The sequence below is a fragment of the Odocoileus virginianus genome, chromosome 8, assembly GCF_023699985.2.
Source record: "Odocoileus virginianus isolate 20LAN1187 ecotype Illinois chromosome 8, Ovbor_1.2, whole genome shotgun sequence".
NCBI lineage: Eukaryota > Metazoa > Chordata > Mammalia > Artiodactyla > Cervidae > Odocoileus > Odocoileus virginianus.
Window position 1 is genome coordinate 19,915,069 of NC_069681.1, and position 20,156 is coordinate 19,935,224.

Sequence of the window (20,156 nt, forward strand, 5' to 3'; positions counted from 1 at the left end):
CTGTGTGCTTCTCCTCATGTCAACTATCAAAAGTAGTCAAAATCATAAAAACAAGAACTAGAAAGATGCTTACCAAGGACTGGGGGAAAGCTGGAAATTAGTGTTTAATGGGTATGGAGTTTCAGTTTTGTAAGATGAAAAAATTTCTAGAGCTACATTGTGCAGCAGTGTGAATATACTTTACACCACTGAACTATACATTTAAATCTTAAAAATATTGTGAAAATGACTATGCTACCAAATGCAACCTACAGATTCAATGCGATCCCTATCAGATTACCAATGGCATTTTTCACAGAACTAGAACAAAAAATTTCACAGTTCATATGGAAACACAAAATACCCCGAAAAGCCAAAGCAGTCATGAGAAAGAAGAATGGAGCTGGAGGAGTCAACCTTCCTGATTCAGATTATACTACAAAGCTACAGTCATCAGAACAGTATGGCACTGGCACAAAAACAGAAATATAGACCAATGGAATAAGACAGAAAGCCCAGAAATAAACCCATGCACCCATGGGTACCTTACTTTTGACAAAAGAGGCAAAAATATACACTGGGGCAAAGACATCCTCTTCAATAAATGGTGCTGGGAAAACTGGACAGCCACATATAAAAGAATGAAATTAGAACACTTCCTAACACCATACACAAAGATAAACTCAAAATGGATTAAGGACGTAAATGTAAGACCAGAAACTATAAAACTCTTAGAGGAAAACATAGAATACTCGATGACATAAATCAAAGCAAGGTCCTCTGTGACCCACCTCCTAGAGTAAGGGAAATGAAAACAAAAGTAAACGAGTAGGACCTGATTAAACTTAGAAGCTTTTGCACAGCAGAGGAAACGATAAGCAAGGTGAAAAGACAGTCCTCAGAATAGGAGAAAATAATAGCAAATGAAACTGACAAAGGATTAATTTCCAAAATATATAAGCAGCTCATACAACTCAATACCAGAAAAACAAACAACCCAATCAAAAAGTGGGAAAAAGACCTAAACAGACATTTCTCCAAAGAAGACATACAGGTGGCTAACAAACACATGAAAAGATGCTCAACATTGCTCATTATTAGAGAAATGCAAATCAAAACCACAATGAGACATCACGTCACACTGGTCATAATGGCCATCATCAAAGTCTTGAAACAATAAATGCTGGAGAGGGTGTGGAGAAAAGGGAACGCTCTTGCACTGTTGGTGGGAATTGTTACAGCCACTAAGGAAGACAGTAAGTATGGAGATTCCTTAAAAAAACTAGGAATAAAACCACCATATGACTCAACAGTCCCACTCTTAGACATACACCCTGAGGAAACCAAAACTGAAAAGAACACATGTATCCCATTGTGCATTGCAGCAGTCTTTACAATAGCTAGAACATGGAAGCAACCTAGATGTCCATCGACAGATGAGTGGATAAAGAAGTTGTGGTACATATACACAATGGAATATTACTCAGCCATAAAAAGGAACACAGCTGAGTCAGTTCTAATGAGGTAGATGAACCTAGAACCTACTATACAGAGAAGTAAGTCAGAAAGAGAGAGATAAATATCGTATTCTAATGCATATATATGGAATCTAGGGAAATGGCCCTGAAGAATTTATTTACCGGGAGCAGTGGAGCAGCAGCAGCAGTGGAGAAACAGACATAGAGGATAGAGTTGTGGACTTGGGCAGAGGGGAGGAGAGGGTGAGATGTGTGGAAAGAGTAACCTGGAAACTCACATTACCGTGTGTAAAACAGACAGCCAATGGGAATCTGCTGTATGGCTCAGGAAGCTCAAACAGGGGCTCTGGATCAACCTAGAGGGGTGGGATGGGGAGGGAGGTTCAAAAGGGAGGGGATGTATGTATACCTATGGCTGATTCATGTCGAGGTTTGACAGAACACAGCAAAATTCTGTAAAGCAATTATCCTTCAATTAAAAAATAAATTAAAAAAATTTTTAAAAACTAAAAAAAATGGTTAAGATGGTTAATTCAATATTGTATATTTTTACCACAAGAAAAAGTCAGTCACCCGCATGTAAATGAATGATTGAAGCCATAAGTTATATATTTGACAATATGCAAAATGAGAAATTTACCAGCATTGAACTTCCCAACAAGATTTTGGTTTTGGATCAGTTTCTGTTATGGAGGCAGATGCAAGAAGAAGACATTTCTGTTCCCAGCCAGAACTGTAGTACCTCTGTGTTCAAGAAACGTCATCCATGTCATGTATTCCCTCTCCTCAGTAGTGGCTTTGCACAGGCTCACATACAAGGGTATCTCAGAGCTGTATGCTTTATAACACTTTTGCTGGGTAGTTAAGCTCATGATATTCCTCCCTTCATTCTCCATTGTGTTGGCTGAGTTGAGATCTTGTTTCTTTCTTTCTTTATTTTTATTTTCTTGACCACACTGCATAGCATGTGGGTTCCTAGTTCCTCGACCAGGGATTGAACCCATGCCCCCTGCATTGGAAGCATGGAGTCTTAATCACTGGACTGCCGTGGAGGTCCCAAGAGTTCCTGTTTACTGTTTGAATGATCTTGCTGGATAGTTGGACTTTTTTTTTTTTTTCTTTTTCTGAGGGAGTGGAAAACCTATACAGAGACTCTGATTCAGTTTTCTTTGTAAAAATTAGATTTATCATGTATTAAATCAGTTTATATGTTCTGGTATGCAACAAACACAACAAAGACAGAGTAGCGAATTATCTAATTTTAGATATTTCTATTCCCTTGAGCTGTGCTATATTTTAAGAAATAAGAGATCATTGGCAAACTTTCAACTAAAGCAAGAAACTTCATAATTTATATTTATATATATGTGTGTGTGTGTTTTATGTGGAAGATAACCATGGTTCTATTATTAGAATTCTTCAGAATCTTTTTCATTGAACCTTAATAAGTGAGCAGGTGGACTGTGCTTAGAAGAGTGTAACATTCATTCACTCTATAACTCAGACAGCAGTGTCAGGATGACCATGGAAACAGTAAATGAGCCAAGCTCATGGCTTTCTGATTTAATTATTATTGATTGTTCAAAAGGTCTTATATTTTGCCGTGGTTTAGCATCACTTTGAAAAAAGCGGGGTGGGGGCCAGGGGGAGGAGGAAGAGAAAAAAGAAGGAAAGAAAGAAATGAGTTGGGTTGGCTAAAACATTCCTTTGTGGTTTTCTCTAAGATGGTTTGGAAAACTGTGAAGAAACAACAACTTTTTGCTGTTCAGTTGCTCAGTTGTGTCTGACTTTTTGCAACTCCATGGACTTCAGCACGCCAGGCTTCCCTGTCCTTCACTATCTCCTAGAGTTTGCTCAAACTCATGTCCGTTGAGTTGGTGATGCCATCCAACCATCTCATCCTCTGTTGCCCCCTTCTCCTGCCCCGAATCTTTCTGAACATCAGGTCTTTTCTGATGAGTCTGGCCAACCCAGTATTTGGCAGAGTTGGCGGCTGCTGCCTTGACCTCCATACAAAGTTTGGGTGTTTTTGCAGGGTACAGACACTTTCATTTCTTCTAGCTCCTGGGCCCGCCTGTGCTCCTGTCATGCCTGCCTGATCCCTGGATGGAATCAGAAGCCGTAGCATGGCACTGTCCCATCATTTCCTGCATTTCCCAGAAGATTCCAGGACATCTCTGGAACGTGTGTTTTGTAGGAGTCTAAGAATGGCTAAAAGAAGAAAACCAAACATACCTTTCATTGGAGTGAAAAGAGAAAGTGCTGCCTGTTGACCTCTTCCTTAGACTGACGAAAAGCTGAGGAACAACTTGACTTAGGTGAAGTGACCTCTGTAACCGCACAAGAGCCCTGGCATCCGCGGATGAATTTTTATAAACCCACAGGAAACAGTTGTCGTTCTTGTGAAATACGCCTCCAGAGGGTTGAGAACGGTGTTTATGTACGCCAAGTGCGGGCCTCATTGACATGCTTTAATGACAGGGCATGTCGGCAACGTTTCTTTTCAGTATGATGTGGCCCAAAGAAAGAAATGTTACCATCTGACTGACTCATTCTGCAGGACCTGGTTTTCATAGGAATTTAAAGAGACAAAGAGAAGTAGGGGGAAGAAATTGACAAATGTGCAGAGAAACTGATTAGAATTGCCCCATTTTTATTTTTTTGCTGCATGCCCAGCCCAAAGTGCTGACTGTCAATAATGGCCCTTCACGTTGGAACATAACCAGTCTTGCCGGGTTTTTTTTCTCTTTTCTTCTCTTTCCTTAATTTGATCTGAAACATGCCTTCTTCCTTTCCTTCTAAATCTTACCAATGGAATGGTGCTTCAGTCCACCTTGTCAGTTACGACTGTGTTAAACGTCCCATGTAACCTCGTACCCTCTCTTGTATTGATTGTCTTGCTACAGCTGCCACAAATCAGGATTTTTACTGGGTCCATAATGTGATGGACCCCGGGACTGTGATATCACTGTTTTTAAGTTTTAGTCCAAAAGCAGCAACCATAAATCTATCTTTTTTTTAAAACTTGGTTTACTAAGGATTGAAAAACAATCACAGAAATTAATGAAAATCTAAATATGATCTCAAAAAGCAGCAAGTGAAACTTTGTGGAAGAAAATTGTCCGATTTTGTGAATATACATAAAAGACTTTTAAATGTCAGTTCTTCCTGAAGTTAGAGATTTAGTAAAATTCTAATCAAAATTCCTAATATGATTTTTCTTTTTTGTCACAAAAAAAGGTTATTATGATGATCATCCAGCTACATTTTTTAAGAAGAGAAACTAGGAGACACATAGCTTCTGTGTTAAGACATATTTTATATCTGCAGTAATTAAGTCATTTTCATCTCGACACAAGAATAGAATAGCAGATCAATAGAGCAGAGTTAGACAGCTCCCAAACAGACCCAATTATGTGTAAAAACATAAAACAGGCTGAAGAAGACATTATAAGTCAGTTGTGGATGGGAAAAGTTTTTAAATAAATACTGCTAAAGCAGTTGGTTTGCTGTTAAGAAAAAGATCGATTTTAATCTTCACTTCATGTCCTACACCAAAATAAATTTCAAGAGCCTTAAGCAGCTTTAAACGTACAAAATAAAGCTTTAAAAAAGAAAAATGAAAAAACTAGAAGTAAACAGAGTGGGCAGTATACAGTCTCTAAGAGGAAGAACATGTAAGCTTAAAAGTGGAAATCACAAAGGAAAATATCATATTTGATTATATAACATTTCAAAATTTCTCATTCTGGAAAAGCTGCTTAAATGCAATTTTATGAAAACAACGAATAGTTATTTAAAATATGATAGAGGATGTATATTATCTTCAAACTGTGATAAACATATAGAAATAAATAACAAAAACTCTAAAATGCTATAGATAGCAGAAAGGTCACAGAAAAGGAAATAACTAAAGTCTAATAAGTATTTTAGAGTGTTAAAAACTTTTAATTATATTTTTATCTAAGTAATAGCAGTTTTAGAATATTATTTAAAATTCATATTGGCTAAAATTGAATGAAATAGATTCTCTTTAGACACTGATAGAAAGGACATATTAACGTAAACTGTTTAGAAAAAGTACTGATGATATGCAGTGAGAGCTTTAGAAGTATTTGTACCTTTACATCAATAATTTCATTTCTGGAAAACCATTCAAAGAAAATCATCATAAAAACAGACAAAGATCATTTATAAAGATAATCTTGTTTTTTAAATAATAAACTGTTTTAATAAAATAATAAAAAATACATTTTAAAATAAAAATTGGAGTTTTCGAAATTTAATGGTCAGAGACTAATTAGTTGAAATCTCAATATAGTCTTCCAATGGAATATTATGTAGCCATTAAACTTATGTTTTCAAAGAATATTTAGTAACATGAGAAGTGCGTCAGTAGTACTACTGCTATTCCAATTTAATGTGTTCTTATGTATACCAGGGAAAAGGTTGAAAAAAAATAATTAAAATATTAACAATATTTATCACTGGTAGAATTATAGCCAATTAAAATTTCCTTCTTTTTACTGTTCCACAGTTTTCATTTTTACTTCTATAATAAGAAAAATAAATACTAAAAATAAAGCACAATTCTTTAGTCTGCTTATTTCTGAATTTGAAATTCAACTAGATAAAAAACAAGTAAAAATATAGACTATTTGAAAATTTTCATCATTTCATTGGAAGGATATACAAGTGAATCTAGAACTTTGGATAAAATACATTTTTTTCTCATCTACAAAGCACTTAGAAAATCATTACTATCTTCACCATGAAGAAAATCTTAACTAATTCTAAAATGTAAAAATGTTACATGTTTTCTGAATATAAGCTAATAAAACTAAAAATTAACAACAAAAAATATCCATAAATACAACTGCTCATAAATTAAGAATTTTTTTCTAAATTACCTCTCATTTAAAGAGGATATCAACATATAAATGATATATTTATTAATTCATAAAATAACACTGAAATTTTTTTAAAAGCAGCTGCTTTGTATCAAAACCTATGAAATACAGTCAGATCTATACCTTGAGAATTTTGCCATAAAATATTTTTACTTTAGCATAAAGATGTATACATGTGAACCTAAGCATTCAGCTTCATTTATGAAAAAGTGATAAGTCAAAAGAAGGTTGGAAGAGAAAATTATAAAAGTACATCTTGAAATTAGAGATAGAGAAAACAAAAGGACAGCACATAAAACCAAAAGCTGAGTTTTAGGAAGTACTGATAAAATAGACAAATTCCTGGCAAATGTCATTAAGGAAAACTATAAAAATAAAAAGCAGATGATATTAAGTGTAAGAAAACAGATACAAGCATATTATATTTATAACCGCCTAATTTTGCTGTAGTGCAACATATGTGTTTTTAAAATTGGATGATGTATGATCACATGATAAAAACCATAGGACATATGGGGAAAATTGGGGCACATTACTCAAAAAATTTACCCAGAAAACAAACAACTTTGTTGTTGATATGTAAGAAATGAAGATAGGACACTGGTTAAAATGCTAGCATGGTTTTATGCATGTGTTACATAGTTGAGAAATCCATAAACATTACAATATATACATAATTTTACCTGGAAAAGACATGAAGCTTGCATGTGGAAGTGGGCCTCAGAAAGGTCACAGCTTGTGAGTTATTTTGAATTAATGGAGGAGGTTAACTGAAATCAGAAGGCCAAGTTTTAACACCAAATGAAGATAGGTGTGGTTCTCAGGCGGTGATACCCTGAGGTAGATGGTAGATGTGTAAGGGGTGTGTGTGTGTGTGTACTGTGTAAGGGGTGTGTGTGTGTGTGTACTGTGTAAGGGGCGTGTGTGTACTGTGTAAGGGGCGTGTGTGTGTACTGTGTAAGGGGCGTGTGTGTGTATGTGTAAGGTGTGTGTGTGTGTACTGTGTAAGGGGCATGTGTGTGTGTGTGTGTGTACTGTGTAAGGGGCATGTGTGTGTGTGTGTGTGTGTACTGTGTAAGGGGCATGTGTGTGTGCACTGTGTAAGGTGTGTGTGTGTGTGTACTGTGTAAGGGGCGTGTGTGTGTGCACTGTGTAAGGTGTGTGTGTGTGTGTACTGTGTAAGGGGCGTGTGTGTGTGTACTGTGTAAGGTGTGTGTGTGTGTGTACTGTGTAAGGGGCGTGTGTGTGTGTACTGTGTAAGGTGTGTGTGTGTGTGTACTGTGTAAGGGGCGTGTGTGTGTGTACTGTGTAAGGTGTGTGTGTGTGTGTGTACTGTGTAAGGGGCGTGTGTGTGTGTACTGTGTAAGGTGTGTGTGTGTGTGTACTGTGTAAGGGGCGTGTGTGTGTGTACTGTGTAAGGTGTGTGTGTGTGTACTGTGTAAGGGGCGTGTGTGTGTGTACTGTGTAAGGTGTGTGTGTGTGTGTACTGTGTAAGGGGCGTGTGTGTGTGTACTGTGTAAGGTGTGTGTGTGTGTACTGTGTAAGGTGTGTGTGTGTACTGTGTAAAGGGCGTGTGTGTGTGTACTGTGTAAGATGTGTGTGTGTGTATGTGTAAGGTGTGTGTGTGTGTGTGTGTGTGTGTGTGTGTATGTGTAAGGGATGTGTGTGTGTGTTCCTGTGCAGCTCAGTTCAGCTGCGTTCAGTTTTATAGGTTCACCTAGTATTTCTGGAGGACAAAATCATGCATAACCACCTGTGAAATCGTAGCTATGCTCAGATCATCCCCTAATATGCCAATCCTGTTGAAACTAATGCATGTTTTTAGCATAAGTGGCATAGCAGAGCTGCCTGTATAAGAGAATGAAAGAATCAGAAGACAATATTATATTAGTTCTGTAGTAATGTATTTGAGAATTTGAAAATGAATGATTTTATAACAATATAAATTAATAAATTTGACTCAAGGAGAAGTAGAATGCTTACATAGATCAATAGCTGTAATTGGAAATTAGAAAATTGTACATAGACATTTCTGTGAAGAAGACAGACAGATGGCCAAAAAGCACATGAAAAGATGCTCAACATTGCCAGTTGTTAGAGACATGCAGGTCAAAGCTTCAATCAGGTATCACCTCACACTGGTCAGAATGGCCATCATCAGAAAATCTATAAGCAATAAATGCTGGAGGGGGTGTGGGATATAAATTGGTCCAGCCACTATGGAGAACAGTGTGGAGATTCCCTAAAAAAATAAAAATAGAGCTTCCATATGATCCAGTAATCCCACTCCTGGGCATATATCCAGATAAAACCATAATTCAAAAAGATACATGTACCTCAGTGCAGCACTATTTATAATAACAAGGACATGAGGCAATCTAAATGTTCATTGATCAAAAAATGGATAAAGAAGATGTGATACACACACACACACACACACTGGAATATTACTCAGCCATAAAAAGAATGATACAGGACAATGGAATATTAGTCAGCCATTAAAAAGAATGATATAGAACAATGGAATATTACTCAGCCATAAAAATGATATAGGACAATGGAATATTACTCAGCCATTAAAAAGAATGATATAGGATTTCCCTGGTGGGCTAGTGGATGGAAATCTGCCTACCAGTGCAGGGGACACAGGTTCAATTTCTGGTCCCAGGAGATCCCACTTGCCACAGAGAAGCTCAGCCCATGGGCCACAACTACTGAGCCCACGTGCTACAACCACTGAAGCCCCAGCACCTAGAGCCTGTGCTCTGCGATAAGAGAAGCACTGCATCCTCCAATGAGGAGTAGCTCCCACTCACCACAACTAAAGAGAACCCGTGCAAAGCAACGGAGACCCAGCACAGCCAAAAAGAAAAAAAGAAATAAAGAAAAATTTTAATGTAAAAAAAAAAGAAAGAAATAATGTCATTTGCAGCAACATGGATGGACCTAAAGATTTTCATACTGACTGAAGTCAACTTCTTATTGCAAAATTTAGACTGAAATTGCATAAAGTAGGGAAAACCACTAGACCATTCAGGTATGACCTAAATCAAATCCCTTACGATTATACAGTGGAAGTGACAAACAGGTTCAAGGGATTAGATCTGATAGACAGAAAGCCTGAAGAACTATGGATGTAGGTTTGTGACATTGTACAGGAGGCAGTGATCAAGACCATCCCCAAGAAAAAGAAATGCAAAAAAGCAAAATGGTTGTCTGAGGAGGCCTTACAAATAGCTGAGAAAAGAAGAGAAGCTAAAGGCCAAGGAGAAAAGGAAAGATATACCCATTTGAATGCAGAGTTCCAAAGAATAGCAAGGAGAGATAAGAAAGCCTTCCTCAGTGATCAGTGCAAAAAAATAGAGGAAAACAATAGAATGGGAAAGGCTAGAGGTCTCTTCAAGAAAATTAGAGATACCAAGGAAACATTTCATGCAAAGATGGGCCCAATAAAGGACAGAAATGGTATGGACCTAACAGAAGCAGAAGATATTAAGAAGAGGTGGCAAGAATACACAGAAGAACTATACAAAAAAGATCTTCATGACCCAGATAACCACAATGGTGTGATCACTCACCTAGAGCCAGACATCCTGGAATGCAAAGTCAAGTGGGCCTTAGGAAGCATCACTACGAACAAAGCTAGTGGAGGTGATGGAATTCCAGTTGAGCTATTTCAAATCCTAAAAGATGATGCTGTGAAAGTGCTGCACTGAATATGCCAGCAAATTTGGGAAACTCAGCAGTGGCCACAGGACTGGAAAAGGTCAGTTTTCATTCCAATCCCAAAGAAAGGCAATGCCAAAGAATGTTCAAACTATTGCACAATTGCACTCATCTCACATACTAGCAAAGTAATGCTCAAAATTCTCCAAGCCAGGCTTCAACAGTACATGAACTGTGAACTCCAAATGTTCGAGCTGGATTTAGAAAAGGCAGAGGAACCAGAGATCAAATTGCCAACATGCATTGGATCATAGAAAAAGGAAAAGAGTGCCACAAAAACATCTGCTGCTGCTGCTGCTAAGTCATGTCAGTCGTGTCCGACTCTGTGTGACTCCATAGATGGCAGCCCACCAGGCTCCTCTATCCCTGGGATTTTCCAGGCAAGAATACTGGAGTGGGTTGCCATTTCCTTCTCCAATGCATGCATGCATGCTAAGTCGCTTCAGTCATGTCCGACTCTTTGTGACCCTATGGACAGCAGCCCACCAGGCTCCTCTGTCCACAGGATTCTCCAGGCAAGAATACTGGAGTGGGTTGCCATTTCCTTCTCCAACAGAAACATCTACTTCTCCTTTATTGACTACTCTAAAATCTTTGACTGTGTGGATCGCAACAAACTGTGGAAAATTCTTAAAAAGATGGGAATACCGCCTGTCCTGCCTCCTGAGAAATCTGTATGCAGGTCAAGAAACAACAGTTAGAACTGAACATGGAACAGTGGACTGATTCCAAAGGAGTATGTCAAGGATGTATATTTTCACCCTGCTTATTTAACTTATATGCAGAGTACATCATGTGAAATGCTGGGCTGGATGAAGCACAAGCTGGAATCAAGATTGCTGGGAGAAATATCGATAATCTCAGATATGCACATGACACCACCCTTACGGCAGAAAGAGAAGAAGAACTAAAGAGCCTTTTGATGAAAGTGAAAGAGGAGAGTGAAAAAGTTGGTTTAAAACTCAACATTCAGAAAACTAAGATCATGGCATCTGGTCCCATCACTTCATGGCAAATAGATGGAGAAACAATGGAAATAGTGAGAGACTTTATTTTTTTGGGCTCCAAAATCACTGCAGATGGTGACTGCAGCCATGAAATTAAAAGACGCTTGCTCCTTGGAAGAAAAGCTATGACTAACCTAGACTGCATATTAAAAAGCAAAGACGTTACTTTGCCAACAAAGGTCTGTCTAGTCAAAGCAGTGGTTTTTCCAGTAGTCATGTATGGATGTGAGAGTTGGACCATAAAGAAAGCTGAGCACTGAAGAATTGATGCTTTGGAGCTGGGTGTTGGAGAGGACTTTTGAGAGTCCCTTGGACAGGAAGGAGATCAAACCAGTCCATCCTAAAGGAGATCAGTCTTGAATATTCATTGGAAGGACTGATGCTGAAGCTGAAACTCCAAATACCAAATACCAAACTACCAAATACCACCTGATGTGAAGAACTGGCTCGTTGGAAAAGACCCTGATGCTAGAAAAGATTGAAAGTGGGAGGAGAAGGGGACGACAGAGGATGAGATGGTTGGAATGGCATCACCGACTCAATGGACATGAGTTTGAGTAAGCTCTGGGAGTTGTTTATGGACAGGGAAGCCTGGCGTGCTACAGTCCATGGGGTTGCAAGGAGTCGGACATGGCTGAGCGATTGAACTGAAGTAAGTCAGAGTGAGAAAGACAAATACCATATGATATCACTTATATGTGGAATCTACAAAGAAATGGTACAAATGAACTTACTTACAAAACAGAAATAGAAACGCAGATGTAGAAGGCAAACTTATGGTTACCAAGGGAGAAAGGAGATGGGGAGGGATAGATTGGGAGACTGAGCCTGACATATAGACAGTGCTATATATAAAATAGAGAGCTAATAAGGCCTACTGTCTAGCACAGGGGACTCCATTCAATACCCTGCAGTGGCCTATGTGGGAAAAGGATCTACAAAAGAGTGCGTATGTGTATATATGTAACTGATTCACTTTGCTCTACACCTGAAACTAACACAACATTGTAAATCAACTCTACTCCAATTAAAATTAATTTTAAGTAAAGAAATTGGACTATCTGTCAAAAAGCTGCTATTTTTTAAAGGACTGGGAGTTGCTGATTTTATAGTTGAATTCTAATTCTTCAATCAGAGTTGTTTATTATTTTCCAGAAGATTTTGTTAAAAAGCTGTGTGTGCTCAATAGTGTCCAACTCTTTGCGACCCCATGAGCTGTAGCCCACCAGACTCCTCTGTCCATGGAATTTTTCAGGCAAGAATACTGGAGCAGGTTGCCATTTCCTGCTCCAGGAGGTCTTTCTGACCCAGGGATTGAGCCTGCATCTTTCCTCTCCTGCAATGCCAGGCAAATTCTTTACCGCCGTACCACCTGAGAAGCCCCCGTACCACAGTTGATCTTAGCCAAAAGGCCAAAAAGCAGTCTTTTTAAAAGGTAAGATGCTTAATTCATTTTCTGAAGGTAAAGTGTGCCAGTCATTGCTTTAAGTATTTCATAAATATTAACTAATCCTCACTGCAGTCTTATGAGGCTGTTACAGAGAAGAAAACGGAAGCACAGAAATCTTGAGTAACTTCCCCAAGATCATGTAACTAGTACATGTTTTAGGGATTTCAACCAGATAGTTTGGTTCCAGTGCTCGAGGTCTGAACTCTTACCTACCCCGTTCTTTGCTGTCTTTAAACTAAAACTGAAGGAAGCTAGCTAGCTCTCTGGTTCCGCAGCGACTTTCTGAGTTGTATGAAGTACACCCCTTGAAAGGCCTAAAATCTGACTTCCCCCAGTGACTGCTAACAAGGAATAGGCAATGCAGCCGTCTAGAAGAAGGGGGAAGGTAAGTGTGGTGGAGTTATAATCAAATTTTAAACCAAGGGAGCAGAGAGTTGGTAGATAAATTCCGTCTTTACCCCGCTGTCCAGTGGGTTCTTCCGAAGTCTCGTGTTCGTTCTGTCTGTCCAGAGACCTGCTATGCTCTGGAGAACCAGTTGGGCTTCTTCACGAAGCACAGCCCAAGTTAGTGACACCATTCATCTTTTTCTGCTTCACTTTGCTTCTCCCTCACTCAGACCACGGATAGCACATCTCCAAGCTAAGAGCTAGCACTTAAGTTTCACCTCAAACTCAACTTTTTAGGAAACCAGGCTGCAGCAGAATTTGAAGACGAAATTCCTAAAACAAGAAGTGTATATGGCAAATAAACATATTAAAAGTGCTCTGACTCATAATTCGTTAAGATAATGCATATTAAACCATAGTGAGTTATAACTTTTGTATGTTAATTTGGCAAAAAATTGAAAAGATGAGTAATACCTAATGCTGATGAGATATGGGGAGGTAGGCTTTCGTATGAGGGCCAGATGGTGGGGAAATGAAATTCTACATACTTCTACAAAGTGATCTGTCAGAGTGTATTCAGATATTAAGTGTACACAATCTTTTAGCCAGCATCTTTGCAACATATGTGTTAGTTCATATATTTATACATTTGAAAACATTTCTTGCCATATTGTCGTAATAGTAGAAAATAGGAGACAAGTGGAAAGTCCATTTAATGAAAGATATTTGAAAAAAATATGCTATATCCATATTTTGGGGTGTGTTTTGCCCTGGAAAGATAGTTCTGATATATTACAAATGAAAAGAACAAATTGTAGAATAATGTATACAGTATGATCCTATTTTTATACTACACAACAAACCAGAGAAAAAAAAAACCTATATGTTTAATGAGGGTTTTCTTTAGGGTGAAAAAAAACATGTGGAAGGATACAATAGACTGTTAGCCCTGTTTCAAAGGGTTGAGATAGAGAGTGGAGATAATTACTAACCTCTTCCTCATATATGCTGTGTGATTTGTATGCTCATCTATTACAGTGAACATTATAACAGGTGTGATGAGAACCCAGCAGCTTTCCCTAAAATCAAATTTCAGGCAAGGGCAATAATTCCTTTTCAACCTTAATTCCGTCTTATGATTTCTTTTCAACATTGTTCTAAGAGTTCTCTAGCTAACGGAATAAGATTAAAAAAGAAAAAAAGGAAATAAAATGTATATTGACTGGGAAGGAAGAATTAAGACTATCTTTGTTGCAGATAACATGATGATTTATGTAGAAAATCTCAAAGAATTGTAAAAACAAAACAAAACAAAAATACTCAAAACCTCCTGGAACTAATAAGCAGTCTTATTGAGGTTTCTCACTGGAAAAGACCCTTATGCTGGGAAAGATTGAGGACAGGAGGAGATGGGGGCAGGAGGATGAGATGGTTGGGTGGCATCACTGACTCAGTGGACATGAGTTTGATCAAACTCGGGGAAATAGTGAAGGAAGGAAGCCTGACAGGCTACAGCCCATGGAGTTGCAAAGAGTCGGACATGACTTAGCACCTGAACAACAGCATTAAAATTTCAGGATTCAAGGTTAATATGTAAGTCAGTCATTTCCTGTATGCCAGCAATGAACAAGTAGAAATTGAAATTAAAAAAAAAAAAACCATTAGCACCCAGAAAGATGAAATACTTGAGTGCAAATCTAACAAGATATGTAGATCTATATGAAAAAATCCTCAAACCTCTGGTGAATTAAAGAAGAACTAAATAAAGAGGTGTTCCACATTCATAGATAAGAAAACTCAATATTGTCAAGATGTTAGTTCTTCCCTATTTGATCTGTGGATTCAGTGCAATCCCACCAACCAACCACCAATCCTTGGAATTTACCCAAAGGAGTTGAAAAAGTATGCCCGCACAAAAACCTGCCTGCAGTTGTTTGGTGGTGGTTTAGTCCCTCAGCTGTGTCTGACTCTGCGACCCCATGGACTGTAGCCCACCAGGCTCCTCTGCCCATGAGATTCTCCAAGCAAGAATACTGGAGTGGGTTGCCATTTCCTTCTCCAGAGGATCTTCCGGACCCACATCTCTTGCGTCTCTTGCATTGGCAGGCAGGTTCTTTTCTGACTGAGCTAGGAGAGAAGCCGCAGCTGTATTTGTAATTGCCAAAACCTGGAAGCGACCAAGATGTCCTTTAGTAGATGAATGGATAAGTAAACTGTGGTACATCTTGTCAATGGAATACTATTCAGAGCTAAAAGAAACGAGCAATCAAGCCAAGCAAAGACATGGAGGAAACTTAAATGGGTATTAATGAATAAAAGAAGCCAGCCTGAAAAGACTGCTTAACGTGATTCCAACTGTATGGCCACCTGGAAAAGGCAAAATTTTGGAGATAGTGGATAGATCTGTGGTGCCAGGGATTAAGCAGGAGAGAAAGATGAATAGGCAAAACACAGAGGACTTTTAGGGCAGTGAAAATACTCTGTGTGATAGTCCAATGGCAGACATAATGTCATTTTACATTTGTCAAAATCTACAGAATTTAGACCAAGAGTGAAGCCTAGTGCAAACTGTGGACTTGGGGCGATAATGATGTGCAATATAGGTCATCAGTTCTAACAAATGTACCACTCTGGTGGGATGTTGATAAAGAGGAAGGCTATGCATGTGTGGGGACAAGGGCTTTATGAGAAAATCTGTACTTTCCTTTCAGTCTTGCTGTGAATCTAAAAATATTCTTAAAAATAAACAAGGGAGAATAGAGAGATGGATAAAATAATTTTAAACGTGTATGTCTTTTATTAAAATTAATTTACTTATTTTGGATTGTGCTGGGTCTTCAAAAAAATAAACAAGGGAGGATAGAGAGATGGATAAAATAATTTTAAATGTGTATGTCTTTTATTAAAATTAATTTACTTATTTTGGATTGTGCTGGGTCTTCATTGCAGTGCACGGGCTTCTCGTTGCAGTGGCTTCTCTCGTTGCAGAGCACAGGCTCTAGAGCACGCGGGCTTCAATATTTGCAGCACTCGGGCTCAATAGTTGTGGTTGATTACAGGCTCAGTAGTTGCAGCTCATGGGTTCAGTGGTCATGGTCCACAGGCTTAGGTGCTATCCACAGGCATATTCCTATCCACTGAGCCACCAGGGAAGTCCTCTGTTGTTGTTTTAAATTTGTCTTCACTGGGTCTTAGTTGTGGCGTGCAGAACCTATGACCTTTATTGCAGCATGCAGGATCTTTGGGTGCAGCTTGCAAACTCTGGTGGTAGCAGGTGGGATCTAGTTCCCTGATCAGAGGTTGTACCCAGGCCCCCTGCATTTGTGAGCATGGAGTCTTAGCCACTAGACCACCAGAAAGGTCTCTGTTGTTTTAATAAGGAAAACTGAAAACAATATAGACATTTGTCAACAGAAGAACATGCCAGTACATCCTATACAGTTGTTAAAAAGACTGAAGTTGATAAGTACGTACTCATATGGACCGATATGCATGATTTGTTACCAGAAAACAGTATTGTTAAATGATATTAATATTTTGTTTTATTACATTTCCAGTAATATTTTTCATAATAATTATCTCTGAGAAATAGTATCATTGGGAGCTTTTAAATATTTATCAGTCTTACGTTTCCTAGAATAGCAAACTGTCTGTTTGATCAAGAAAGTAATAATGAAAAAAAATGCTGACAGTTTCTGAAATTTTCTCCATGATTATGTATCTATTTTCATAAGAAAAACAAACGAACAAGAAGTTAAATTCACCTATGCAGGGACCTGAGAATTTTATTATATGTGTATATCTTAACCCTAAACACAAATCTGCATCAGGTTGTTTTATTTTATATTCTGCCTGTTTCTGATAGGAATTAATGTACCTTTTGCCCAAGCTAAAGATCCTTTCAGTGTATTCAAAATAACATATACATGATAGGAATTCAGTGAACACTTGCCCAAATAGCAGTTGTCTTTAAGAAATACATTTTGTGTGTATGATAGGAAATTTGGGATGCTCTAAAGTATGGGGATGCTTTTGAACTGTGGTGTTGGAGAAGACTCTTGAGAGTCCCTTGGACTGCAAGGAGATCCAACCAGTCCATCCTAAAGGAGATCAGTCCTGGGTGTTCATTGGAAGGACTGATGCTGAAGCTGAAACTCCAGTACTTTGGCCACCTGATGCAGAGAGCTGACTCACTGGAAAAGACCCTGATGGTGGGAAAGATTGAGGGCAGGAGGAGAAGGGGACGACAGAGGGTGAGATGGTTGGATGGCATCACTGACTTGATGGACATGAGTTTGAGTAGACTCCGGGAGTTGGTGATGGACAGGGAGGCCTGGCGTGCTGCGGTTCATGGGGTCGCAGAGAGTCGGACACGGCTGAGCGACTGGACTGATGTGAGCTGAGAGTGTGGGGCACAGGAATAGCTCGCTCGTAGGAAGCGTCGGGACAGCACGGGGCCAGTTCAGTGCCCTGTGACGACTGGAGGGCTGAGGTGGACGGGGGTGGGAGGGGCCTCAAGAGGGAAGCAGTGTGTGTACATGTGGCTCATTCAGTTTGTTGTACAGCAGAAACTAACATTGTAAAGCAATTATCCTCCAGTAATAAATACAAATAAAGAATGGGGCCCAGAGCTGAGCTATTCTTGCCAGGGATTAAGGGTGGTCGTGAACCATTGCTCAGATACGTACGTGCCTTTTTACCCACACTTACAAGCTCCTTATGGGAAAACTACTTGACTTCTCTAAAAATTAGTCTGCTCTCTTCAGTTGTGAGCCTAGCTCTTCAGAAACCAGAAATGAATGTTATGCCACTCCTTGAAGGAATGATGAAACGAATTTTAAAAATGACAGGTTGCATAATGTTTTTACAGAGAAAAACATGGTGAAGAAAATCCATTTGCAGATAAGCTTCTTAAGGAGGGCTGGGGTCAATACCCAGAGGGACTTTGTTAAAGTGTTCATCCTCTCACATCACCTTGTACTTTAACTTTGTGGCACCTATTGCAAAAGCAGTGTAACTATGTACCTCTGAAAAACCACAGAAACTATATGAACTCAGTAAATACCCAGATTGCGAGTCACGCGTCTGTGCGTCTGTCCTCCTGCCGCCTTTCTTGAAGTCATCAAGTAGTTCTGAAAGCCTCCAGATGGTTTGAAAAGATTCGTTGTTCTGTTTTTCAGTTCCCATAGAGACATCAGTTTGTTACTCTTGGCAGTTTTCCTTATATTTGACAACCTATTGTTTAAGAATATATGGAAATATACTGTTTAAGAAAATATGGAAATTTCAAAATTTGAAATGCTGCTTTCAGATTTTGCATTTGAAAGAAGTTAAAGGACTCAAAAACCTGGCTGGAACTTATATATCTTTGACTAGCTTCTACATATGGGTCTTTGTATATGCTGAGGTGAAGTATGCTAACATAAACACAAAATTTCTCCTCTCTGTGTCTTCACAAAGAGTATGTACAATGTGTTATGTAGAAACTGATCATTTTGAGTAAATTTGACACTGATACTAACCTCATCAGATTGGGAGACACCTTTTACATATTTGTTTTTTCACTGTTTTTGACCATCTTTTACATATCCATGTTTTCACTATTTCTTGACTCTCTACTGTGCCAAAGCACTGTGCCAGATACGCTGGGGACACAGGGATGAGTAAGATGCAGCCTTGAGAAGCTTGTTGTACTGGGAAGTAAGACTGCTATTGGAAACAGAATCTTTAAAATAGCTAACTTATTTTCCTAGTAGAGCATTACCATCCTGTTTGATCTCTGGCCAGAGACTTGCAAAATTTCAGCTGTGGTACCACTGAGAAAAAAAGTAATTTGAATCGGATTTACCTTCAAAATTGACCTGGGTCAAAACTCTGAACTTGATCCAGTTTTCTTCTCATGTATACTAAAAAAAAAAAATCAATTTCAGAATTGTAAGGTTAAAAATTACGATAATTGCATTGGATCATAATTATGATTGTTACTTTTAAAGAGGTACAGAAAAGGCTGAGTTGATTGGCAAAATACTAATGTTAGAGGTAATTTAGTGATGATGTTTGCTTTATGCAATCTAGTTTTTACCAAACATGTTTATTCACTTAAAGAATTTCTTTTTGCTTAATATTTTCCTTCTCTTTTGTAGGAGTTTATTTTATCAGAAGATTATAACAAGATGACTCCTGTGAAAAACTATCAAGGTAGGAATGAGAGTCGTTTTCATTGCCTTAGACTTTGAAATGTTCCTTGATGGCTTCCATGGCCACAAGGGGGGACTTAACTTTACAACAGTCGCTGGGAACCAGAACACCGCAGTGCTTTGTGGTGAATATTATCCCAGTTTTTGAATCAAGAATCAGAGGCCCAAAGAGATTGGCTGACTGGGCTGCAGTCCTGTAGCTGGTAACTTGCAGAGCCAGTCCAGTTCCCGTGTGACTCCAGTACCCACGGCCTTTGTTCCTGGTCTCCCTGCTCCACCCCACTGCCTGCAGACCCTGCAGCACACTTGGAGAGTGGGGCTGCGCTTGGGAGTGAGCTGCTTTCACGGAGCTCACTTCATTTTTGGTTAACGGTTGTAAAAGGTTCATATTGTCTCAGGGAAGGCGTTCGGGTTTTATTGTGTCTTCAACATTGGCATTGTACCATAGACCATTTACATAGTACAGATCAGGAGCAAATTTTCACTAAGGAGTGTTTCCTTGAGGTCAACAGTGGCAGGGGCCAGAACATTAGAAGTAGACCTTGGAACACTTAGAGGTCATTTCATCCACATCTCGTGACCTCATTTATGATCATCCGGCCTCTCCTCTTGAGGTATCCTTAGACATAGCAACTCCTCCTGATTTTAGAAAATTCTCAGCATTAAGTTCTTCATTTCTAGATGTTGAGCAAAAATTCATTTCCCTATGGGTTTATTCTTTTTTTTTCCTTTAATAACTAGTTTTTTTTTTTTCTTTTGAGCCTTTTATTTTGCGTTGGGGTATAGCCCATTAACAATGTTGTGATAGCTTCAGATGAACATCAAAGGGACTCGGCCATACATATACGTGTATCCCTTCTTTTCCAAACTCCCCTCCCATCCAGGCTGCCACATAACATTGAGCAGAGTTCCATGTGCTATATAGTAGGTCCTTTTTGGTTATCTATTTTAAATATAGCAGTGTGTACATCACCATCCCTATGGGTTTATCCTGTAGTGGTTTTTTTACGTATCACTGATCA

At 38.8% G+C, this 20,156-nt stretch overlaps 1 protein-coding gene across 4 annotated transcripts in view; it reads left to right on the top strand.

Annotated features, from left to right (window-relative positions):
• WDFY2 (WD repeat and FYVE domain containing 2) overlaps nucleotides 1–20,156 on the top strand; it is a 256,083-nt gene that overhangs the window by 182,462 nt on the left and 53,465 nt on the right. For all 4 annotated transcript variants that reach the window (XM_020899618.2, XM_020899617.2, XM_020899620.2 and 1 more), the window contains exon 4: nucleotides 19,081–19,135. In XM_020899618.2, the coding sequence (XP_020755277.1) occupies nucleotides 19,081–19,135 (55 nt within the window). The remainder of the gene's footprint in view (nucleotides 1–19,080; nucleotides 19,136–20,156) is intronic.